Here is a 26,398-nt window from a genome sequence, read left to right as displayed (position 1 = left end):
GGACTAGGCAAGTAGGTGATGTGAGAGACCTCTGCCTGAGACCCTGGAGAGCTGCTGCAGGTCTGAGTAGACAATACTGACTCTGATGGACCAAGGGTCCATTCAGTAGAAGGTAGCTTCATGTGTGTTAACTATTTCCACCAGCAGAAAAGCAGGTTGGATCCAAGCTACTGTATTCCCATCCTACTTTTAAAATGCAATGGCCCTCATCCAGAGATCCTTCCATATGGTAGCAGGCTGTTTTTTACCTCATCATCAAAGAAATAGTTGTACAATCACACAGAAAAAAATATGATCAGCATCGCGGAGCTAGCAAGATGGGCCCGTCCATGGAGTGTGCAGACTCAACTGGTAGAACTGGTTTTTAAAACGTAAAGGTAAAGGTCCCCTGTGCAAGCACCGGGTCATTCCTGACCCATGGGGTGATGTCACATCCCGACGTTTCCTAGGCAGACTTTGTTTATGGGTGGTTTGCCAGTGCCTTCCCCAGTCATCTTCCCTTTACCCCCAGCAAGCTGGGTACTCATTTTACCGACCTCGGAAGGATGGAAGGCTGAGTCAACCTTGAGCCGACTACCTGAAACCGACTTCCGTCGGGATCGAACTCAGGTTGTGAGCAGAGCTTTTAACTGCAGCTTAACACTCTGTGCCAACGTAGCACAGCATAATTTGCTCATACTAGGATGAATCCAAAAAGGGATCTTTACATGGTTCAAAATCATTGCCTGGAAATTAGTTTCTGTGGAATTTATATTTTAGTAAATGGGATTTATTCTCATAGGGCTACATGTGTTTCTCAAAATGTTTATAAAACACAATTAATTAAATGCCAATGGGTGAATAGACATAAATGTATTGCTTGCAGTGCATTTAATATCACTACAAGGACTTATTAAGATCCCCTTGATGAGTAATCCTGTCATACAGGTTGCACAAAAACAAGAATAGGTACTAACAAAGCAAATTCAGCTTACCCCTACATAAACAGAAAACATGTAAAAAAGATTGCTGTTTTTCAACAACTTTCAAATTTGAAACTTTATGTGCTATGTTAATGGTGAACTCCTTCAATGCTACGTGTGATCAATTGGTCTGGTTTTGAAAGGCTTATTGTTGTTTTTCAAGTTGCGCCCATGAAACGTTTCATATTGCACAAATCAGATCACACAGCATTAGAATCTGGGTCCTTTTCTTGCCTGATAGTTTAGGCAGCCGTTCCATCTAAAATAAAAGATGGTATGTCAAATTAGAAGCTAGCAATGCATGATTAAAAATGAGACATATGTACTTTAGTCCTGAGCCCCAGGGTACTGCAATGTCTGTCTAGAGCAGCTGCCTTCATCGGAATGAATAGCTAAGCCTTTGCATGTTGGAGAATCCCATATTCAAATCAGAGCCTAGTTGCTCATAAGGAACCACGAATTTGTGCTGCATGTATCATACAACAATCATTTGCTGAGATTATGGTGGTGCTTTTTTGTAAAGTGCAAGCCCTTATATACTTGGGAATATGCAATCGGGAGTCTGGATTTGATGCAACAGCCAGAGAACATCCACAAGTGTTTAGGGTAGGCTTGCCAACCTCCAGGTACTATCTAGAGATCTCCTTCTATTATAACTGATCTCCAGACGAAAGAGGTCAGTTCACCTGGAGAAATTGGCTGCTTTGGCAATTGGACTCTATGGCATTGAAGTCCCTCCCCAAACCCCGCCCCCCCTCAGGCTCCGCCCCAAAAACCTCCCGCCAGTTGCAAAAAAGGACCTGGCAACCCTAGTTTCGGGATGCATTATCTACCACTCACACACAGTGTAATCCTAAACAGTTATATACCCCTGTTATCCCATTGAATTGGACTTATAAATGGTGTCAGTCTGCTCAGTGTGTGTCACCGTTTATGGGTTTACTGTGGGAAACATCAATGTAGCCTCAGCAAACATGATTATGAATGTAAATTATGAATTTGTTCTGACTAGCTAGATTTAGAACTGTTTCTTTTGTAGGCATTCCTCCCTCGCTTGCATATGTTGAGAAATGTAAAAATAGTCAACATATACATTCATCCATATTATAGTTATCCATTTTACAGAAGGACCTCTTGTCTAAGGTCACTGCTACAAAAACATACTAGGAAGGATCCAAAGAACAGCTGGTGAAGCTTCACTTGCAGAATGGGTCTTTCTTGCCTCACCCAAAAAGTGGGAGATCCCCAGACACACTCTCCTTGCACAAGCAGAAAGTCCTTCCTCTTGTACAAGGACATCTTTTGACCCAATATCCGTATAAATATTGAAATGAGGGAATTGGTAACTCAGTTAATGCAAAATGCAAACTAAAAACTCCCATCGGATTTGTTCAATGTAAATAACGTTGAAGAATGCTGTGGCTGTCGTTTTATTATCTAAGAAAACATGATATTGTTGGTTTTTAAAATCTATTTTATTACTTTTTTATTTTACTTCATTTCTACCCCGCCTTTTTCCCCAATGGGGACCAAAGTAGCTTACATCACCTCCTCTATTGTATCCTCAGAGTAACCCTGTGAGATAGGTAAGGCTGAGAGAGTGTGACTGGCCCAAGGTCACCCAGCGATCCGCCAGAGTTTTTTTCTGCAGACACAAGGATCTCCATCTACAGAGTGACTTTGGTCATTTCTGCATGGGCGTTTTACCTGAGGTTCGTTGCTCACTGGACTCACACTTTCCTATTGGAAATTTCTGCACCGGCAGCCTCCCAGGCTCAAATCAAGTCCCGCCCTTTGAAATGCTGCTCTGTAATTGGCTCATTTCGCAGTGCTCATTGTGAAAGATAAATCACCCAAAAAACCCCCAACTGCGGCATAAAAAAGCATTTTAAGAACAAAAAACAAAAAATGGAGCAATCTGAAAGGGGGGGGGGAGAAATCCAAGCCTTGTTTTTAATGCTAGGAACTTTGATAATTTTTGCATTCATTTTCACAGTAACAGTAGGGTTAATTTTTACTTGCTTGTATTTTCTTCTGTCTTGTTTAATAAAGAGAATAATTCCTGTTCTCAATTTAAAAAAAATAGAAGTCTCTACAGGTTTTCTGTCTGGTTTTCTGGTTAAAAGTTCAAAGAACCAAACTCACCCCCCCTTACTCTTTTGTATTATCACAATTAAAGGTTGATCATTATGTTCTTGCTGTCAAGTCACATCTTACTTATGGCGAGCCCTGGTGGTGTTTTCAAAGCAAGAGACATTCAGAGGTGGTTTGCCATTGTTTGCCTCCACATCGTGACCTTGGAAGTCTCCCATCCAAATACTAGCCAGGGTCAGGGCTGAGAGTGTGTTGCTGGCCCAAGGTCACCCAGCAAGCTTCCATGGCACGAGTGAGTATCTGAATCTGGTTTTCCCAGGTGCTAGTCCAACACCTTAACCACTATACCAGGCTGGCTTTCTCATCCATAATATACAAAATTAGCACATTATAGGAAATAACTAATAATTGCTTTCATTGATCTTACCTCTTGGTTTAAAACAGTATCTCTTCTTCTTGTAAGCATTATAGGCAACTAGTCCCCCAACAGCACACAGCACAAGCACAGACACAACCGGGGATGTTATCTGAGCTGTCTTAGTAGCATCAGCTATAGAATGATACGACACATTTTTTTAGATGTAATAGTAGCCTACTCAATTTTAGTGGACAAAAAGTGCAGAGATATGGTAGACCAATTTTTCTAATATTTTGCATTTAAAAACAGAGAGAAAATAATAATACTATAGATCTGGATGGTCTATCAGGAAACATTATAAACGTTTGTCAAAATTTTCATCGATCCGTTCACAATTGCATTAATTAGATCAGACAAAAGATGGTGTAAAATGTGGTAATCCTTTTGCAAATGTTTAAAATATAAACAAGAATGTCTTTCTGATAAATTTAGATTATTTAAGGGTAATGTATATAGTGAGCCCCGTGGCACAGAGTGGTAAACTGCAGTACTGCAGTCTAAGCTCTGCTCACGACCTGAGTTCGATCCCAACAGAAGTTGGTTTCAGGTAGCTGAGCTCTAAGAGAACTGTGACTAGCCCAAGGTCACCCAGCTGGCTTCATGTGTAGGAGTGGTGGAAACCAGCCCGGTTCACCAGATTAGCATCCACCACTCATGTGGAGGAGTGGGGAATCAAACCCGGTTCTCCTGATTAGAGTCCGCCACTCTTAACCATTACACCATGCTGGCTTGCAATACTATACAGTACTAGGAATTATTTAAATTAAGGTATTAGATCTCGTCACTATTCTAGTGACTGTCAGCATGAAACCATACCCCAGCCTTACCAGTATTTCCTCCATTAGTTGAAATGTGTTCGTTCCCATCTGGGTTAGAGGCAATGACAATGGAATTTTAGGGAAAATAAAAGTTTGAAAGGTGAGTATTACTCAATGAAGAACAGCAACATAACAGCTAAGGTTATCTGAACACATTCTGGAATGCCAAACTTGCAGTTTCCCCATCTGAGCCGCTTACAAGTTATGCCCACGACTCACATACATTTGGGCTCAACTTGAAAAACAGCCCTGTTTCCCATGGACTGCTCAATGTATTTTGTTAGCCCAAGCTTACAATCACCTTCCCTTCCCCACAACAGACACTTTGTGAGGTAGGTGGGACCGAGAGAATTTGGAGAGAATTGTGACTAGCCCAAGATCACCCAGCAGCCTTCATGTGGAAGAACGGGGAATCAAACTCTCCAGATTAGAGTCCGCCGCTCTTAACCCCTACACCATGCTGGCTCTGCTGCTTCCCCCATCTTCCCAAGCAGTTCAGTCTTGCAGAGGAGGAAGCCAGTGGGAGAGATGGCTAGCTGGCAACAACAGACTTCATCCTTAGGGCTGGATACATATATAGCTACTAAAATGTATGCGCATTTTAATTTCAAACTTTTCTAGACTCACAGGAGTCTATTGTCATTGAAATGCAGAGCAACTGCAGGCATTTCCTGGATGAAATATCTGCCCTTGACCCGTTCCAGTTTGGCTTTGGACTGATGATTTCTGGATAAGGGCAGTCATCACCATTTATATTGTTATATCTGTCAGTAGCATGGGATGAAAGATAAAACCCTTTTTGGTTCTGTTCTTTTCTAGTTGGCAGGAAGCTAGTTAGATTTAGATGTGTGGGGTGCCACAAAGGTACATTTTATCCCCAATGCTTTTTAAGTTTTATATCAAAACTTTGGCTGAGATTCAGAGTGGGCTGTCACCAATACATGGATGAGCCCCAGTTTTGCATTTCACTCTTTAAGGCTACTGAAGCAGCGGTGAAAATCCTGAGTCTGTTTTAAAGCCATGTCCAAGTGGCTGAGGAAGAGCAAACCAAAGCTTAATCCAGACAAGACAAGAAGTCAGTATGTTTGGCTGGTATTGATTTCCCAGCTTCAGGTGGAGTTTTGCTTTCTTCAGTAGATCAAGTTAAGAGCATGGGGTGCTCTTGAACCCAGCCTTGTGGGTGGATAAAGAGCTTGGTGCTGTTGCTAGCTGCACCTTCTTTCAATTAAATATAGGTTACAAGGTGCCCCCCTTATTTAGACTCTGCTCACTTAGCCATGCTGATCTACACTACCTCATCCTCCACACTGAACGGTTGTAACACCCTCTATGTGGGACTGCCTTTGAAGAAGAGGTCTCAAAAGCTTCAAGAGTTACAAAATGCTGCAGCAAGACTCCAGTCTGGTTTCAGCCACTTAAAACATATAATGCCATTAATTTCAGTACTGTGATTCACAGGTTTGTTTACATACCACAACCCACTCAGAGCCACTTCCCCGGTTAACACTTTTCTGCCGTGAATAACTCACAAGTTATTTCTATGAATATCTTTGTAATGTTGTTCAGTCATATATCGCTTGTGAGAAAGATACAAAAATTCTCAGCTGCTGTCACATTCTCGGCATACTTGTGTCTTTCTTTAGACAATATAAATGTAAGCATTGTGCAGTGCAAAACCGCAATGTGTAAAGTAGTCTGAACATGTCCTCAGAAATAGGGAGATTCACAATAAAGCATGATTACTACCAAATTTGTTCCATAGTAAACTTAACCTGTCTTCTTACTGTTGCTGAATTAGAAATAACAGTTCTGTGTTTGTTTACAGGGCTGCAAAGGGCAGCAACCTTTCCCCACCATTCCCTCACCATTTTGCCATGCTGTAAAAGGGGTTGTAAACTAAAAGAAAGAATTTAGATTGCTATACATCACCTGGGGACCTTGGAGGTAGAGGTTTCCCATCATTAAGATCCAAGTCACTAAAACTACCTAGAAAGATACAACAAGGGTATTAGCCTATCTTTCGAAGATGCGTCCTTCAGCTGTTTGACAGTCTTCAGAAACTGCCTTATTAGTTGTGGTATTAGGGCTAGTCCTAGTATATTGCACACAATTATCTCTGCTGATCTACAAAAGATAAAGCTATCTATCTTTGACTACAAAGTATCCAGATGACATCCTTTGGAATGCTTATATTCAAAGCACTTAAACAAGAAAATCATTGGTATCTGATCCCTCCCAACCAAGAGTTAATGCTGTCAAGAACAAAATTCATTCATTTAAAACATTTTTGTCTGAAGTGCAAAGCACAGGAATTACCTGCACTTTTACTTTATGGCAGTTGCTCGGAAAGCACCATTCTACGCAAGTAATTGTTTTTCTAATGATTAAAGGAAGGACTCAAAGAGAGTCATCCTCCAAAAAGGCAAAGCTGAAAGGGAAGGGCTGTGACTAGGGTAGAAGAGGACTCCATCCCACCCAGGATTGCCTGGCACTGAGATCTTCCTCCTCTCAGAACATTCAGGCTTTGGCAGTTGCCCATCCTTCTATACGCCCAACTAGGCTTTGTAAAGGAGTACAGGATCTGCTATGGGATATAAATGTTTAATGAGGCTTTATGTAGGCTGCCATATACATTTGAACCCTCTGTTTCTTGATAGTACTACAATGAAGGCAGGTTCACCGTTTGAGGCCATGACTAACTGGTTCAGGCAAGAGAGCCAGGCAAGTCCATCGCCTCCTGCACAACAACTGCCCCATTCCATCCTCAGTCTTTCCTATATGTGAAGGATCATGAGCTGAGAGTGACTAATGTCGGGGATCAGCGATAAGGCTAAGGAAGCCTTTCAAGGATAATATCCAATATTTAAGAGTTCATTCATATGCACTCACAGATGTGGAGAAATGAGGGCAACAGGAAAAGATAAATGCAGAATTCGAATAATAAAATCAAAATTGTGTTTAGGGGTAGGGCTATGTCTCAGTAATAGAGCATCTGCTGGTCCTGCGAAAGGTCCCAGTTTCAATCCCTGCCATTGCCAGTTAAAAGGATCAAGCAATGGTGATGTGAAAAACCTCTGCCTGAGACCCTGCAGAGCTGCTGCCAGTCAGAGTAGGCAATACTGACCTTGATGGGCCAGTGGTCTGATTCGACATAAGGCAGCTTCATGTGTTCAGGTGCATTTTCTCTGCACTGATAGCTTCTACCTAATTCAAAACTTACAAGGATTCTCTGGACTTTGTCATTTCCCTGCCAGGTGGGCCAAGTATTCCAAGGTTTGTATTTGAAAACTGACAGAAACCTCCTCCTTGCTGGTCTTTAGTTTAGGGGTTCCATAAGAAGGCACCCGCCCCCCGATCCTGTGCTGCAATGTATCCTCCAGGGGATTGGTTTTGAAAGCATACGGGCCGCCTAAACTCCTGGACAGGACCTGGCAACCCGATATGCAGGCACACAACTACTGTTCCAAGCCGCGCGCCCATCCCAAACGCTACTGGACGGCCGCTGCGCGCTCCATTGACACTGACACGGTCGCTCCTGCAAGCTCCGTGCAGCCAGCAGCTAGGAGCAGAAGAAAGGGCAACCTCCAGCGAACCTGAGACTCCATGTTCCTGTGCAAACTCTGTTCCAGCCGCAGTCATGTCGTGGAAAGCAGACAGTCACATAGTCAGTGCCAACACCCCCCTTTCCCACTGCAACATCAGCAGCTTAATGGGCAATCAGCAGCGATCCTGATATCAGCGATGAGTCGTTCCTCCAGCTATGCAGCAGCGATCCCCAGACGTTTGCAGAGATCGCGCCTATTGTTCCAGAACGTTAATCACTTCAGCAGAGATCTCCCGGTTTCTCCCGGGTTGCAAAAGCCATTGGAATCAGAATAGATTTCCAAATTCTCACCATCCCCACCCCGGTAACCACAGATTAATCCTTTTGTCACCTTTTGTCACCTGGGAACCTAGGAGGGGTAAATCCCCTCTCCCCGCCCCCAGAAAAACAGTATATCTGGTGTGCCCCCAGCCCATTGAGTTACCTTAGGTCTTTCCTGGCATCTTTGCCGTTACTCTTATGGTTTGGTTTTGCGCAGCCTGACCACGCTCCCTCCCGCCTTGCTGGCCAAGTCTACGGGAACCCCTTGCCCCTGCCTTTGCTCTTAATTTCTTCTGTCTTAGTCTACGTGAACTTGAACAACACCTCTTCAAGAACGGTAAATATCACCCCATCAACGATCCCTGCCATGTTGGCATCTGTGCTTGTACTACTCTCTTTGAATTTCTTAGATTTCTCTGTATGTGTGTATGCATCACTGATTTGAAAGAAAACATAAACTCTCTTAATTTGGAATCCTTTGCTTCTGTCTTTATTTAAAGGTCACAGTTACCGGCTGTGGTATACAAAGGTTGCTCCCACTTTATAAATATTGTAGTTTGCCATCTTGCTTGGTAATTCCCCAAGTTAAAGAGCAATTTGGCTAACAGTTTTGCCCTTGTGCCATCCCATCCCTGGCTAGCTGCTGGCAACCCTGCCACCTGTTTCCAATATGCTATCTCACTCTGCTTCAGGATCCTAAGGAAGTGACATTTCTAGGGAATTTCTGCCCTGACCTGGATAGCCGCAGGCTAGCCTGATCTCGTCAAATCTCAGAAGGTAAGTAGGTTGGCCCTGGTTGGTATATAGTTGGGCAACTTCCGGAGAACACCAAGGTCATGACGCAGAGGCAGGCAATGGCAAACCACCTCCAAATGTCTCTTGCCTTAAAAACCCTATGGGGTTGCCATAAGTCAGCTGTGACTTGACAGCACAAAAAAGGGTGGGATTTCTAGGCTCTCTTGTGTGGGACTGGGACATGATCCTGGCATGGGATGGTAATGTATGGCAATATGTATCTGGCACAAGGCAGAAGCAACACCTTTGTTGCAGGCTGCAGTTTGCATGCAGTCTACAGGGCTGCCTCTTGTCTCTGGCTGTTTGTCTGCTCCATGCTGGCTGCTCGCCTGCCTATCCCCAGCATGGGTTTCTTTTCCCTTGGTGACACCCAGGTAGCATGCCATTTGTGTGAAGTAGGTGTGTGCCTTTCATGAGGAGGAAGAGGAGGTGTTTACTGGTAGGGTTGCCTAAACCTTTCCCCATAGAAGATCTTTCCTCCTCCTCTTCTTCAAATCATCCTTCACAGAATCATCAACTTTTATTATTTTATTTTATTATTTTAACCTAACTTTGATTTTTACTCAGAGCTGATACTGTATCAAAAAAAAAAACTTGATTGATTGATTGGTAGGTTTGCCAGGTCCCTCTTTGTCACCGGTGGGAGGTTTATGGGCAGAGCCTGAGGAGGGCGGGGTTTGGGGAGGGGAAGGACTTCAATGGCGTTCCTCTCATTGCAGGAGCAGATATACTAACTGCCTTGCTGTAATTCCTGATGAAGACAAGGGTGGAAACAGGGCGACACCCGGACCTCTGTATTGGTGAGACCCGTGGTCCATGCAAGGAGGATCGTGCATCAACCAGGATATTTTTCCACGTATGCACTACATAAGAAACTTACTACTCCTGACTGACCTATGTTTTGAACAAGGATACTGTTGTTATAAGGAAAAGTCAAAGGAGTGATGTTGAACATTTAATTTTGTTTTGGAACTGTGGCTGGAAATAGGCTTTCTGTTTATTGTTTATATGCTTATGCACTTATTGTTTGAATACAGCACACTTCTGTACTATATATAGTGGGTTGTTTTTCTGCTGCTAATTCCTGTCAGCGCACGTTGCAGAAGGCTGGCCATTTGTGTTGCCAGTACCTGGAAGTTGGCAACCCTATTTATTGGGTGGGCCAGAAGCATGTGTGCATTCTTGCCCCCGGTTCCTGACCTTCAGGACACGTGTGCTGAGTGTGGGAGGAGGAGTCTGGATCCCTCCAAGGGTTCTGACTGTTTTTACTTGCAGAATTCCTGCCATGTGCAGCACTGGCCTCCTAAGGGCCAAGGGCATGGAATGCCCTCCATTCCCCTGTCCTGTGCCGTATTCCAAGTGTGGTCAGTGCCAGGGGTCATGTTGGCCAGCAGTATCCCTGGCTCTCACAGGGACATAAGCAACACACTGTGATATCGTAGTGGGCTGCCAGCAGTGTTGCTGGGGTCTCCAGTGTGATAGCACCGCTCTGTGCACTTGGGTGAGGGGTACTCTCTACTGTGGAATGGGCATAGGATGCTGACCGGTGGCACCAAGGACTCACTCACATAGCCTCCCCACCAGCATCTGCGTCTCAGGCAGTGGCCGCCTATCACCACGTTAAACAACTTTCAGACTGAAAACACTTTGCCCCAGACGTGTAAGAATGACATAATCAGATATCTGAAACATTTTAAAATGTCAGAAACTGTTCTTACCAGAATCTCCGTATCTTCCTGGTTGTGGTGGAGGACGTGGATGTGGCTGAGGTTTCAGGTGATCATCTACAGTACAGCAGATAAGTTCGACGTAAGTAAGTATAGAGGACAATTGCATTTTGTGATTAGTACATATTTTAATGCCTTTGCTGACAATAGTTCGAAGATTTTTAAGTGAGTTGGGAAGACAGGACCAGATTAGCCAAAACGAGTGATAGGAATCTTCGTGTAAAGGTTTGCTTTTTAAAAGTTAAGTCAGTATGAAACCCTTATGGCCAAGTACTGTGTCCACATGGGCAGGGACCAATCATCTTTTCTCCATGTTGTCAGAGAGGAGGCAACACAGCAGAACTGTGAAGCCTGTACTTTAATGGCTTGGTTCCTTTACATTGCCAACTCCAGAGGTCAATCATAACCTTGTGGCCCAGCCCTCACCTCCACCTGTTTACACCGTGCTGCTTGGCCTGCTTTCCCCATCTGTATCCTTCTCCCAGGTCCTTAAGCTCCTGCCTAGTCGCTGCACCCTTCCTGCAGAGTTAAGCCAGGGGCAGCCTATCCGCCCGGGTCCGGCGTTCAGAGTCCCTCCTGGCTGCCCTTGGGGCCAGGATGGCTGACTTCTGAGGCTTCAGGAGGCCTGGTACTTTCCTGTCTACAAAGGCCCCAAGGCTGCCTGCCCACAGCCGTCAGTCATCTCCCCCCTTATCACTGGAGCCTTTTATTCCTCTTCACCTGGCCACTCCTAGTCCCTATTCCCTGCTTCTGTTCCAAAGCAAGCTCTTCCTCTCAAGGAGGCTTTTATCTGAGAGGAGTCCTGTTTCCCTTCTCCTACTGCTCCTGTGCAATCCCTTCAAGTAGCCCTTTATAACAGCGCAGTCCTTGCTCCACAGAAAGTTAGTACTGGTGGGCCTTCTTTCTGAGTACTCTTCCCTTGCTGTTGCCACCCCACCTGCCTCTCCTCCCAGCTCCTTAGGGCTGGGCCTCCACTCCCCGCTTCTCCCTCAGAGATAGAGAGCCCTGGACTGTGACAGTGAGGTCATTTTAAAATAAATGCCTGATTCTTGAACTTTAAATCCCTATATGATTTTACAAAACCAGGAAAGGTCTGCAATCAAATTACTTTCTAAGTTTTGGTGCATTGGGCCAAGAAAAAAAAATAGCATATTTGCTGGTGTTATGTTGTTGTTACTCATGTACTATAGATAATGCTATGTAAAAATGCTGTGCCACAAAGCCCATCATTTGCAATAGATTTACAGCCCCCAACAATCTTCATGAAATATTTTAATCTCCGGTATGACTCAGGAATGACCTTTCAAACTGGATCACAGTGAGGTTAAAGCTATGTTATGAAATGAAAAGCTATGTTTGATCCTACATTCCCAAGCTACAGGATCACAAACCTAGAACATTTAGATTAGATCTGGTGGAAGATTGCCCAGGCTAGCCAGATCTCATCAGCTCTTGGAAGCTAAGTAGGGTTGACCCTGGTTAGTATTTGGATGGAAGACCTCCAAGGAATACCAAGGTTGTGATGCAGAGGCAGGCAATGGCAAACTACCTTTGAACATCTCTTGCCTTGAAAACCCTATGGGGTCGCTATAAGCCAGCTGTAACTTGATGACAAAAAAGTAACAAATAAAAAAAGATTGTGGTGCCTGTTTACCAGTATTAATATTGAACTTCAGAGTCTTCTCAACCAATGTATTTTACTCCAGCAACTTAAACCAGGCAGTAGAAGATCTTGTGCAACAAATACGTTTTTGTGGTATAGTAGCAACAAGTCAAAAACTTGAACAACAAAAAAGCATTTACAAGAGAACACAGAAAACAGAAACATTTCATATGAGATCGCAAGAAATATGGACCTGCTTTTCTAACTAAAATACTGCCTTGTGACTATAGATGCATGCAGATAGCGTAGTGCAAAGCAAGGCAGGCAACTCTCATATTACAGAATGACAGGGATCGTTCTCTTCTGTGAAAATAAAGCATGACTTCTCGCCCACATGGCTCTTAGCCAGCTCCACTGGACACAAGAACTAAGAGCCTGGGACAGTTGAATCACACTAGAGAGCTCCAAGAAATTACTTTTTATTTGTAAACTGGATTACCAGGACAATCCTCAGCAGAGTTACACCCTTGTAAATCTATGGAAGACAGTGGGTTTAGAAAGGTCTAAACTTTGTTTCGGATTGCCTGGTACATGACTAGGGTTGCCGGGTCCCACCTTGCCACTGGCGGGAGGTTTTTGGAGCAGAGCATCAGGAGGGCGGGGTTTGGGGAGGGGAGGGACTTCAATCCATAGAGTCCAACTGCCAAAGCAGCCATTTTCTCCAAGTGAAGTGATCTCTATTGGCTGGAGATCAGTTGTAATAGCAGGAGATCTCCAGCTAGTACCTGGAGGTTGGCAACCCTAGGCTGTCTTAATTTTTATCCAGATTAATTGGATTTAGACCAGTAATTTTTATTTTATTTAGCTTATTGTAAGTCAGTTACGCATTACTGGTTTAAATCAGAGTTCACTGGGTTAAGCATAGGGTTGAAAAAAAGTAGGAAGACATGCTGCCAAACACTTAAAACATGCTTACCATTACCACCAAGGGCATCTCCTAAGTCAAAATAATCATCTAAAAGAAATCAAAATGGATTAACATTATAAACATAGATAAAATGAGTTTAACAACAAAAGAATACAAGTAAATTTTTGCAAGAGTCAACACAAGCAATTGGGAACTAACAGCACAATCCTTAACAGAATTACAGTATTCTAAGCCTATTGACTTTAATTGGTCTAGGAGGGTGTGATTGTAAGTGTAGCTGTCATAGGACATGTAAAGTGCCCAACACCGCACATGTACATCTCACCATTTCATTTACAGCATACTGGATATATTTTTTCTGTGGCACCAGTGTCCAATGCCTAATGTTCAATGTTTCAGGAAAACTATAATCTCATTGCTAACTAGAGATGAGCATTTCTCCAGCAAATATTAAATACTCGTTTAATATTTATGCTAATTACAAAAACAAAGAAGTTAACCTTTACTGTCAAACACTGCAATAATTAAACTATAAAGAATTTACAATTTAATGGGTTGGACTATGTCAAACAGATCTGCATGTGCGGGAAGGGGAATGGTGTTTGCTGATTCACCCCTCCTGTGGCATCCCTCCTACTTCCACCTCATGCAATTCCTGAGATTCCTGTTTTCTATGGGTGGAAATCCAGTTGCTTGCAGTAAATTCTGATGGAATCTAAGCCAATGAATTTACAAAGATTGATGAAAAAACTCAATTCGAACAATCTCCAGTTTACTCTGATGTCAAGATACAGATGTCTTACATTTGAATTATGCAAATAACTTCCCACTGGAGGTTCTTTAGGCTCAGAAAACAGCTGGGGGAGGAGCAGGAGCCCCCTTCTCCACCATACCACTCGTCCTCAGCAAATTCAGCTTCTGAGGTGTTGAAAGTGACCTTCTTGCAGTTGCCAACTTCCAGGTGGCACCTGGAGATCTCCCACTATTACAGTTGATCTCCAGACAATTGAGATCAGTTTCCCTGGAGAACATGGCTGCTTTGTAGGGTGGATTTTATGACATTATATCCTGCTGAGGTCCCTCCCCAAACCTCACCCTCCTCAGGCTCCACCCCCAAATCTCCAGGTATTTCCCAACCCAGAGATGGCAACCTTTCCTGTGACTCTGATTTAGGGTTGCCAGCTCTGGGTTGGGCTAAATCTATGTTTACATTTCTTACTACAAGGTTCTTGGTTGAGATTGATCTAATTTAGAAAGCTTTGAACTTCCCAGCAAAACCCTAATCCAGTGTAACCAAGGCTGCCTCCAAACACACACTCTTCCTTAGCTGGCTGAAAAATAGGAAGCAGTGTGTAGTGATCAATGGTCAGTTCTCTCAATGGAGGGATGTGACTAGTGGGATCCCTCAGGGATCTGTGTTGGGACTGGTGCTTTTCAACCTGTTCATCATTGACCTGGAGTTGGGGGTGAACAGCAAGTTGGCAGGTTTGCAGATGACACCAAATTATTTATGGTAGTTAAAACAAAATCAGACTGAAGAGCGCCAAAAGGATCTCTTCAACCTGGAGGAATGGGCATTAAAATGGCAAGTGTGATTCAATATGAGCAAGTGTAAAGTGTTGCATATTGGGGCAAAAAATCCCAACTGCACATATACACTGATGGGATCTGTGCTGGCAGCAACAGACCAAGAAAGGGATCTTGGGTTGGTGGTGGATAGTTCGATGTCAACCCAGTGTGCAGCTGGCCATAATTGGACGAGGAATAGATAATAAAACTGCTGCTATCATACTGCCCTGTACAAATCTGTGGTGAGAACACACTTGGAATACTGTACAGTTCTGGTCACCACACCTAAAAAAGGATATTACAGAGCTTGAGAAGGTGCAGAAAAGAGCAACCAAAATGATCAGGAGACTAGAGCAACTGCCCTAAGAGGAGCGATTAAAATGCTTAGGGCTGTTTAGCTTGGAAAGAAGCCAGTTAAGGGGAGACATGATAGAAATCTATAAAATTATGCATGGTATGGAGAGAGTGGACAGGGAGAAGCTTTTCTCCCTCTCTCATAATACTAGAATACGGGGTCATCTGCTGATAAAAGGAAGTATTTCTTCACACAATGTATAAACTGTGGAACTCCCTGCCCCAGGATGTGGTGATGGCTGCGAACTTGGAAGGCTTTAAGAGGGGAGTGGACATGTTCATGGAGGAGAGGGCTATTCATGTCTACTAGTAAAAATGGATACTAGTCATGATGCATACCTATTCTCTCTAGTATCAGAGGAGCAGGCCTATTATCTTAGGTGCTGTGGAACACAGGCAGGATGGTGCTGCGGCAGTCGTCTTGTTTGGGGGCTTCCTGGTTGGCCACTGTGTGAACAGACATCTGGACTTGATGAGCCTTGGTCTGATCCAGCATAGCCTTTCTTATGTTCATGTTAAAGACAGGCCCTGCTTTCCCCTTATTTGACAATATGAATAAGACTCTGGCTCTACCCTCCTCCTTCTCCGGCAAATTGAGCGGCATACCTGTAAGTCCACTTTCCTCATTCCCTGCCCATTTCCTAAGGCTAAAAAGGAATTTGAGTTAGGTAACTTTAGTCCCTGCTTTACCATCTCACTTTACCTGTTTTGCCTCTTGGCTTCCCCTACATGAGTGGTGCATACTACAGAGTGTACTTGGAATAGATGGCTCTTAATGTGGGCATTCCAGTGTTGAGTATGATTCTAATAGCTTGAGTTGGTTAGTTATCCAGGCCAGGGGCTTCTGATTTCACTGTGTTTGGATTCTCAGTATCCCTTTCAAGCTTGTAGAGGAACTTTACCACTTCTATTATAGCTGTTTCCCCTCCCTTTCCATTCCCTTATAGGTGTATGCTTGGGTTACTGCCCTGTTGGGGGCATTCCTTTAAAATGGGATTATAACCAAAGTCGACAGCTTCAGTATGGGAGTGGAAGGTGATAGGAGGGTTTCTTTCTTATGCTCAGGTACGAGCTGAACTGGAAAGTCAGATGCTTTCACACTGATGTGTCCAGGGGACATAGGTCTCCATAAGCACACACAGTGGCACGTTTGTGTGGAGTAAATGAACTCCAGTTCACTGAAATTCCTACATTCAAACAGAGCAGTGAACTGAAACTTGACTGAACTGGCAACATCTGTGCACAAAAGAGGGAGCATGTGCCTGTGTGCGCACTGCATAAAAACTGTGTTTGTTCCCAAATGGATGGAATGCTGTCCCTCACTGTTGCCTTCACTTGCTAAAGAGTTACTAAATGAGTAAGCAGCCCTCATCACTACCCCTGCTGAAGAAACACACTGAGAATCATTAAGGAGGGACATCAAGGCCATAGAGCCCAATTGCCAAAGCGACCATTTTCTCCAGGTGAACTGATCTCTATCGTTTGGAGATCAGTTGTAATAGCAGGAGATCTCCAACTAGTACCTGGAGGTTGGCAACCTTAAGAACCCTAAGAACCTTTGTTGCCAATTACTCTTTAGTGCAAGTTGTTTGTATATACAGTGCACTTGTTATATGTCTTATAGTTAGACTTATACAATATATTAACATTGCATTACTATATTGTTTGGTGCTTTTTTACTGCTGTTCTTTGTTTACCAATCCATTTTGCAGCAGGCTAACTTTTGTTTATCAGTACCTGGAGGTTGGCAACCCTAAGAATCACACTATTTTTAAAAAGTCAGTTGATTGATCTATTAACAACATTTGGCCTGTCAATTAACACTCAAATTAAACATATTACTAACAGATACATTGGGTAGACCGGGTCTCCTGTTTCAGTGGGAGTCCTCCAAGCCTCCCTCTTCTATTCCAGCCACCATTTTGCAGGGCAGTGGTGAGGGGGGGGGGAACAGCTGTAAAAGCAACCTTGCATCAACAATGCGATGTCACTTCTGGCAAATACCTGGAAGTGATGTCATATCACCAACATGATGCTTTATGATTCAGCCAAAACTCAAGCTTTGGTGCATCCGAGGGTTTCATGTCAGTGTCACATAGGTGGTGTGATGACACTTCCAGATCATCGCCAGAAGTGATGTTGCACCGTTGTTGGCTCAATGTCATCCCCCCACCAATCCCCACCTCCTCTCTTTCTCCCATTGTTATATTAAACTCTTATAAATCTTTAAAATACTTTTTAAATGTATCTTAGGGTTGGCAGCCAATCGATACATTAGCATTTTCAACTGACAGCATTTTCAAGATTTATAAGAACCCATTACAAAAGGGAATTTATGACAACTTTAAAAACTTAAAAATCTTAATAGCATTTCTCTAACACAATTTATGCATTCCTACAAACTTGCTGAAAAGTTAAAAAAATCTGTGGAAAGAAAATAATCTATGGGAAAAAACAAAACTTTCAAAATCACTAGAATGAAGAACACCTTTGTAGATTATAACAGTGGAAATAATTCATACCTCTATTTCCATGGCCTCCTGGTTGTGGTCTCAGAGTTGGATATAGAGGTTTATACCCTATAAAGTATAAATATTTCCAGATATTTACTCTCATCAATTCAACATTCATTTTCTTTCTTTAGCTAAGGCAGGAGTGGGGAATATTTTTTCCGCCAAGGGCCATTGGATATTTATAACATCATTCGTGGGCCATACAAAATTATTAACTTAAAAATTAGCCGACCAAGCCCGAAGCAGGCAGCTGCCCCACATGACCCCCCCCGGCATGGGCAAGCAGGCAGGCATCCAACCGGTGGTGCACTTGCCCACCTGGTAGCACAAGATGGTATGTTGCACCAGCTGGGCGTAGCCGTCCAGCCACACGCCGGAGTTGCTCCTGCTCTGCATGGTTGGGGCTGGATTCTACAGCCAGCTCCTGCTACCTCTGCCTGCAGGGATGAAATGAGGACACACTGGCTATGAACTCACCCCCCCCCCCGCGCATTCTGGCCCTGCCCCCTTTAACCCCTCCATTGTTGCCACTTCCGCCCCCAGCCCTCTTGAAGTACAGAGAGAATACATTTCTCCATGACCCGGGTGGGAAAGGGTTAATATAGTTTCTTGGGTGGTCCTAGCAGCTCCATAGCTAACGACTCTTCTGCAAGGGTGAAAAAAGGTTCCTTTTCTCGGCAAAACAAACTCACATCCGCCTTGAATAGAGGCTGTTCCTGTCTGCGGGAGGGGGCGGATTGCCAGTCTTAGATCCTTCTGAGCTAGAGATCTATCAGGACCCACGAAGGGCCAGACCAAATGATTTTGCAGGCCTTAAATGGCCCCCGGGCCTGACATTCCCCACCCCTGAGCTAAGGTATCATCCTACCTGGTATCACTGTAGGAGTTTTTTCTGACTCAAATGTGGTGAGCACATTATGTAAGTTGCAAACATTGTTATGCTTGCCAAAATTTTCTATATAATTTGGCAAGTTGGGGAGGATGTGACCAAAAAGCTATTCAAGTCAGGGAGAATGTATATATATATATATATCTACTGTTAGTATAAAATAGGGTTCTCCAATGTGGCGCAAATGGGTGCCATGTCACTACTTTCCCTGGTTCCCGTTGAGCTTTTCAGAAAGCAGATAGGGCCATTAATAAGGGCAGGGCTTGTTATTGGCTGCCCTCATTCAAATGAAACTGTTTTCCATGTTTGCAATAGTAGCTAAAGCCACTGGAAGATCATGAGGACTGGTAAACACCAGGGCTCTCCTTAGTCAAAGTGGGGTTCCCCCTTCAGACCTGACCAACCGTTGTGATGAACTTTTGTAAAGCAGAGAGGGAGCTTGGTTCTAGAATCCAGGGAGCTGGGTTGGTTTATAAGGGGAGATGAGTGGTCAGGAGCAGAACCGAGCCTCTCCTTCTTCAGGCATGAACAAGGGAGGGAGGGATTGCATTTGGCTCCACCTCTAGTGGCTGCCATTTTGGAGTTGTGCACCCACACCCCTCTCAAAATTAAAAAGCTGCCCGCGTGTTCAAAAAGATTGGGGATATTAGAAGTACAAGATTTACTAGGTTAACTGAGAGACCAAAGGTTAACATAGTGGGACCTTCAAGTCCTGCCAGATATGTTTGTTGCTTTCGGGAAAGGTCTAAGATGCACATCTGTTGATTTGCTCGGGCCAGGCTGTCTAAGGGCGAAAACGCACGGTCGCTTTAGCCTTCTTTATTCCATTTCAGCCAGGATCAAATTTTTCTGAACGCATGTGTTTTCGCCCAACGTGCGTTCGACGTGCGTTCGATCCTGGCTGAAACAGGGAATAAAGGAGGCTAAAGCGACCATGCGTTTTCGCCCTAAGTATACTATTTTACTGTTGGATGCTGCGTGTTTTTTCCCCATATAGCTCTGTTTTATTCTTTTGATTTTTAGATATTTTTATATTTGTCAGATGTCTTGAACTTTTGAAAACACAGCACAGAAATGTGAGAGAGATACATCATTTCATGCCTTATCAGTACTATAAGACTGATACACGCACAATTACTATTTGCCCTATTTCCTTTAATTAGTTCAGATCTCTCAACTCATGCCATGTGTCTCTCTCACCTTCAGGCTAACCAGATGTCAACATATTTATGTATTGCCTACACATACAAAGTAAAATTTGGGACATCTGGCAGTTGTGAAACTGGCACAGGTATGTGATTCCTCTGCCAACCACCCAGCTGAAGAGCAGCTGCTTCTTTTATGGCTAGAAGCCCAAATGTTTCACCTGGGCTTATTTTCTTGAAATTTTTATCCATGGTCCTAGGCCACTATTCCAAAACAAAAAAGGTCTAGTTTTTTTTTTAAGCTAGAAGGGGATTTTCTCATATAGTCCTATGGAAAAGGAGCAAAACATTCAGCACCACTGCTTCCCAGGCTTCAGTTCCCCCTGAAAGTTGATAAAAAATTTCCTCTCATTCTTTCTTTCTCCTATAGCTCATCAATAATGAATTATTCTTTTCGACCTTTTCCAGAAAGGTATATCTCATGAGCTAGAAAGAACACAGTTGGAATGGCCAGGTGGCACTCCAAAGTAAATATCAAAATTCAGTACAGAATGGAAAATCTGAAAAGCCCAAAATAGATATCTGGAATTGATACCACATTACTAACAATACCAGTACTGCCCAAAGGCTACTCGGAAATTCCAGTTATAGGCTTGGAACATGTATGTGTGAACCTCACATTGTGGTTTCATTCACTGATATATGACATGTATGTTTACTTGGACAACGGAAGTCTGGTACTTACCTACAAGTGGCTTTTTGGTAGTAGGAGGCTTTTTAGTAACTGAGAGAGAAAAATCAGAATTAGTGCATCTTTCAGTTATGATCTATTCCATTTTTATCCTGTTCTGTCTCCAGTAAGCTCAGGGTGAGGCACATGGTTCTCCTCGTCATTTGATCCTCACAGCAACTTTGTGAGGTATGTTAGGCAGAGGGAATGACCTACGGAAACTCACCCAATGACCTTTCATGGCAGTGTGGGAGAGCCGGCGTAGTGTAGTAGTTAAGGTTTGGAGCGGTGGTCTCTGACCTGGAGAACCAGGTTTGATTCCCCACTCCTCTACATAAGCCGCGGAGGCTAATCTGGTGAACTGGGTTGGTTTCCCCACTCCTACACATGAAGCCAACTGGGTGACCTTGGGCAAGTCACACTCTCTCAGCACCACCTACCTCACAGGGTGTCTGTTGTGGGGAGGGGAAGGGAAGGTGATTGTAAGCTGGTTTGATTCTTCCTTAAGTGGTACAGAACGTTGGCATATAAAACCCAACTCTTCTTCTTCTTCTAAACCTGGGTCTTCCAGTTCCCAGTCCAACCATTACCTCACACTGGCTTTCCAGTTATAAAAAGGCAGTATTTCTGTCATATTGATTGGATATTATATTTCCCAGCCTTACTAATTAAAATATGGCCTGCTTTTTTTCTTTAAATTATCAAGAACTCAGTGACTCCTATGGGTTTGTATTTTGATAGCAGGAGGCATTTTATCAGGCTTGTTTAAAATTCATAAGCAATTAATGTTGGCTATCTCCAGATTCAAGAAGGACAATCAAGTTCCATAACATTTAGGATAATGTTAAAAGTTAAGAGTTTGTGGTTTCGTATCTAAATTAATGCACATGTGTGTTCTGGAAACAGAATACTGAATTTAAGTGAATTTTAAAAGGGTTGTTGTTCCTGAGAGCTTTTCAAAAGAAGAAACCATGAAAAATACCATGTACACACTGTGGCATATGGTCTCATTTGAAAACTTCTTGTACCCAATTGCCAGACTGGCTTTGGGATCTGAAATTTAAAAAAACAGTTTGGCAGCTCTGGGAAGGCCCCTTCTGTACTTCTGCAGTCTTCCAGAACTGCCAAACTCTTTACGATTCAGATTATTTTTTTAAATGGGGGGGGGGGAGCATGTGCAGAATAAACATAAGCTCCCTGTGGTCAAAAACAGAAAAAGTAGCTCTCCAGCTAACTAACCTGAATCATTATCAATAGAGTTAATCAAACTGATTATGTTTTGCATGGTGCCTCTGCCTTTCTGGTAACACCTTTCCCACCTTCAGACCTGAATATAAGGGCTGATGGACATTCATTCTTATTTGTATCCGACAATGTGAGCTTTGACTCACAAAAGCTTATGCCCTGGAAAATGTTGTTCGTCTCTAAGGTGCTACTGAACTCAAATTTTGTTCTGCTACAACAGACCAACATGGGAACACACCTGAAACTATCAGTAAAACATGCATCACAGAACAAAATATGTGATGCAGAAATTATCATCAGACTGGTAAATATGCTGGTCCTTAGGCTGAATAGTATTTTTTAACTTCATTTGCTTTGTTGTTTGACTAAACATAATTAAAAGGGCTTTTTACAAAAGAAAGAAAAAATGTATTCAGAATTTTGTGGTGACCTCTGAGAAATTAAGAAAATTGTACTGCACACTTGTTCAAGTTTTTATTTGCTTAAAACCATAAATCATCAGTATTCACTAAAGGAATTCACAGAATATACTAATATTTACATCTGAATCCAATGGTTTGATTGACTAAACATAGTTGTGGTTGCTTATCCAGTTATACATACCTGAATCTAGAGCATCTGACAAGTCAAAATCTTGGCCTATCACAAAAACACAAAAATCACGTCAAGGGTTTATAAATGCCATGTGCTTTAAGGATTATTGTATATTTTATACTTTCCACATGGAGGCTCAGCAAATGTTCCTTCATGTCTCCTTTCTGTATATCCTTCTACCAGTCCCTTTCGTCTTAGTTCATTGTGACTTCTGTCTCCTTTCACTAAGCTATTGGATCCTGTGTTCTCTTTATCCTTTGACCTTCATTGTCTCGGCAGCCTCTTCCCTCCTGTCAAAAGCGCATAGCCCTTACAAGAACACAAGATTAGTCATGCTGTATCACGTCATTTCTCTGTCTTATCCAGCATCTTGTTTCACACAGTGGTCAACCAGACGTTCCTGGAGGGCCTACAAACAGGGTATAGAGACCAAGGCCTTCCCTGCTGCCTCTGAAATGGATACTCAACCAAAGGGCAATCACTATGGCAGAGTTTACAAAATAACAAAAACCAATGATATTAAAGCAAATCTTGTATTGTTTTGTTCCTTCACAAACACTGTTATTTAAACCACAAGTATATTACAGGACCAACAAACACAAATCAAGACAGAATTCCGGTATTCATTCTGTTTCAAAACTTTCCTCAGTTGGATATTGTTAAGGTCCATAGAAAGGTAAATATTGTCCTCAAATAATAATCTTGTATTTCTTTTCCTTTTCAGGTGCTTCTTCGTTTTATATTGAAGAAGATGAAGCTCATAGGCAATGAAGCTCACAGGCACTCCCACGCTGTTTCTATTTAAATTAGTTAAACATAGTTTACAAAAAATATCATTGGAAACCATACAGAGTATTAAATATACATGCAAAAACTATACAATAAATACTTACAGACAACTTATCACGTCTTCTAAATCATTATAAAGGCTCTCTGAGTCAATTTCTTTATATTTTGGTGGGATACTAAAAGGGAATCAGGTTCGTCATTTATAGAAACGCCGACTCAGATGCTTCCCAGAGACTGACTTTTTTGTAAACTATGTTATTATTTGAGGACAATATTTACCTTTCTATGGACCTTAACAATATCCAACTGAGGAAAGTTTTGAAACAGAATGAATACCGGAATTCTGTCTTGATTTGTGTTTGTTGGTCCTGTAATATACTTGTGGTTTAAATAACAGTGTTTGTGAAGGAACAAAACAATACAAGATTTGCTTTAATATCATTGGTTGTTGTTAATTTGTAAAATCTGCCATAGTGATTGCCCTTTGGTTGAATAGCTTCTTATTGCAATCCAAGTTTACTTGCCTCCGAAATGGAGACAGCAATGGAGGAGGCAACAGCAGCAGCAGCTTTGGCCTTCATGCCCTCCTTGTAGGCTGTCTTTGAGTATCTGACCAATGTGTGAAACAGAAACTTTGGTCTGATCTAATATGATTGTTCTTGTGTTCTAGGGCGACACAGCCCGGTTTTAGTTTATTACATCATTAATTTCCACAACAATCTTTGGAGATAGGTTAAGGTAAGAGTTATTAGTTTGCTCAATAAATTATCTAGCTGGACAAATCCATACTTAACACCTCACATTTTGATTTTTATTCGTATGTACTTCATTTTCCCCCAACAGAAATAAGGATAAATTTGAAGGATAAAATATTAATTATACTTCTTTGTGTAAAAAAACAAAATTACTTCCAGATCCTGCTACTGTCACAAAAATCTGCAAAAATATTTTTCCCCCCAAAGAGCCAGGGCTGGAGCTCACAGTTACCCTTGTCGTGGGAATGCAGCCAAAAATAGCTTTCCTGTGGTTTGTGATCCCCATTCCCTGCCATAATGTATAGAAGCATTTTTTACATGGATTACCGACTTCATATGAACTTCCAAGCTCCTTCCATTCCGCCCCCACCTCCCATCAAGTCACAGTTGACTTATGGCGACCTGTGGTGGTGTTTTCAAAGCAAGAGACGTTTAGAGGTGGTTTGCCATTGCCTGCCTCTGCAACACGACCCTGGTATTCCTTGCAGGTCTCCCATCCAAATACTAGCCAGGGTCGATCCTGCTTAGCTTCTGAGATCTGACTAGATGAGGCTAGCCTGGGCTATCTAGGTCAGGGCAGGCTCCTTCCATAGCATTCAGAAATGTGGAGCAGGAACTCAGAACATGATGACAAAGATCCATGTGGTAAGTAATTAGAAGCATTATGACTAGGATTCAGAAACTACTACGTATTCCCAAGATCTTGGGCACACCCAATGGAATTTTTTTTCTTTTTTCCCTTTGGCTAGCAGACCCACATTCCATATCACAAACTGCTTATGAACACTGCCTTGGTTTCATAACAGAGTTACCTTGAAGCATAAAGATGCCGTGGCAAGTAATTCACACTCCAGCTACTGGTTGAAATGTATAACTTGTTTAAGGATGGGAGCCAGATTTTATAGGGGCAAACAAAAATTTGGTAGAGAACATTAGGACTGCAAGAACAAATCAAGTGTTCCTAATGGGACTATAAAAACTTATTATTTGTTTTCTTTTGGGATTGGTTATAATGTGAAGAAAACAATTACAAATAATTCTATTAAATGTGCCTTCTGAATTTACCCACAAGCATTTCAGAAGTGTACTCTAATTGGCTTCTAGACTCCAGTGGCGGCATCACATATTTCAAGAGTCATACTTATCGACTGTGTTTAGTGTGGTTTATAAAGAGCCCCGTGGCGCAGAGTGGTAAGCTGCAGTACTGCAGTCCAAGCTCTGCTCACGACCTGAGTTCGATCCCTACGGAAGTTGGTTTCAGGTAGCCAGCTCAAGGTTGACTCAGCCTTCCATCCTTCCGAGGTCAGTAAAATGAGTACCCAGCTTGCTGGGGGTAAAGGGAAGATGACTGGGAAGGCACAGGCAAACTACCCTGCCTGAGACCCTGGAGAGCTGCTGCCGGTGGTCTGAGTAGACAATACTGACTTTGATGGACCAAGGGTCTGATTCAGTATAAGGCAGCTTCATGTGTTCATGTGTACCCCGTAAACAAAGTCTGCCTAGTAAATGTTGGGATGTGACATCACCCCATGGGTCAGGAATGACCTGGTGCTTGCACAGGGGACCTTTACCTTTTTACCTTTTTAGTGTGGTTTATGAATGAGATTCTAAATGTTCTATTATTTCAATTTACAATCAAGTGGCTCAACTGCCTCAAATATAGCATATTTCCTGGCAAGTTGTCAGTTGGGTATTGTGATGGGAAAACGTCTGGTGAAGGTTTTATCACTAAAAGGTTGCATTGTAGCATTCATCAGGTCTGATAAACATGCTGCTGTCACTATGTGCGATAAATGTTCTATACTTAGCTGTACTTTCTTAAAAGATTTATAGTGCAATCCTAATCAGAGTTACACCTTATATTGACTCCCATGGATTTAGAAGGAAGTAACTTTGCTTAGGAATGCACAGATACACCTTCACGTGGAAGCTGTCAATCCTGGATCTTCCCAGTGATGACTCATGGTAATATGTTCACACTGTGGTGGCAATTCATGTAGCAATGCTCTACATCAGGGGTGGGGAATGTCAGGCCTGGGGGCTGTTTAAGGCCCACGAAGACTTTTGGTCTGGCCCTTCGTGGGTCCTGGCAGATCTCTACCTCAGAAGGATCCAAGACTGGTGATCCGCCCCCTCCCGCAGACAGGAATAGCCTCTGTTCAAGGCGGATGTGAGTTTGTTTTGCCGTGAGAAGAAACCTTTTTTTACCCTTGCAGAAGAGTCGTTAGCTATGGAGCTGCTAGGACTGCCCAAGAAACTGTGTTAACCCTTTCCCACCCTGGCCATGGAGAAACGTATTCCCTCTGTACTACAAGAGGGCTGAGGGCAGAAGTGGTGACAACGGAGGAGTTAAAGGGGGCAGGGCCAGAATACACGGGGGGGGGGCGTTCTTAGCCAGTGTGTCCTCATTTCATCCCTGCAGGCGGAGGTAGCAGGAGCTGGCTGTAGAATCCGGCCCCGACCATGCGAAGCAGGAGCAACTCTGACGTGTGGCTGGACGGCTATGCCCAGCTGGTGCAACAGACCATCCTGTGCTACTAGGTGGGCAAGTGCACCACCGGTTGGATGCCTGCCTGCTTGCCCATGCCGGGGGGGGGGGTCATGT

The 26,398-nt window shown here is 43.1% G+C and overlaps 1 protein-coding gene across 1 annotated transcript; it reads right to left on the bottom strand.

Annotated features, from left to right (window-relative positions):
* Window positions 1-1,141: 1,141 nt before the first annotated feature.
* Window positions 1,142-23,619, bottom strand: LOC130488507 (glycoprotein Xg-like). Its single transcript, XM_056862178.1, has 10 exons — window positions 23,559-23,619; window positions 22,259-22,294; window positions 20,426-20,464; window positions 17,656-17,712; window positions 13,259-13,297; window positions 10,671-10,736; window positions 6,222-6,278; window positions 4,302-4,340; window positions 3,484-3,606; window positions 1,142-1,221 (listed from the first exon to the last, which is right to left on the bottom strand). The coding sequence occupies exons 1-10, from the start codon at window positions 23,617-23,619 to the stop codon at window positions 1,205-1,207; spliced, it is 534 nt and encodes a 177-aa protein (XP_056718156.1). The 3' UTR covers window positions 1,142-1,204.
* Window positions 23,620-26,398: the final 2,779 nt, after the last annotated feature.

The sequence above is a fragment of the Euleptes europaea genome, chromosome 16 (genome assembly GCF_029931775.1).
Source record: "Euleptes europaea isolate rEulEur1 chromosome 16, rEulEur1.hap1, whole genome shotgun sequence".
Lineage (NCBI taxonomy): Eukaryota > Metazoa > Chordata > Lepidosauria > Squamata > Sphaerodactylidae > Euleptes > Euleptes europaea.
Note: the sequence above shows the minus strand (reverse complement) of the source record. Positions and strands in the feature narration are given on the sequence as shown.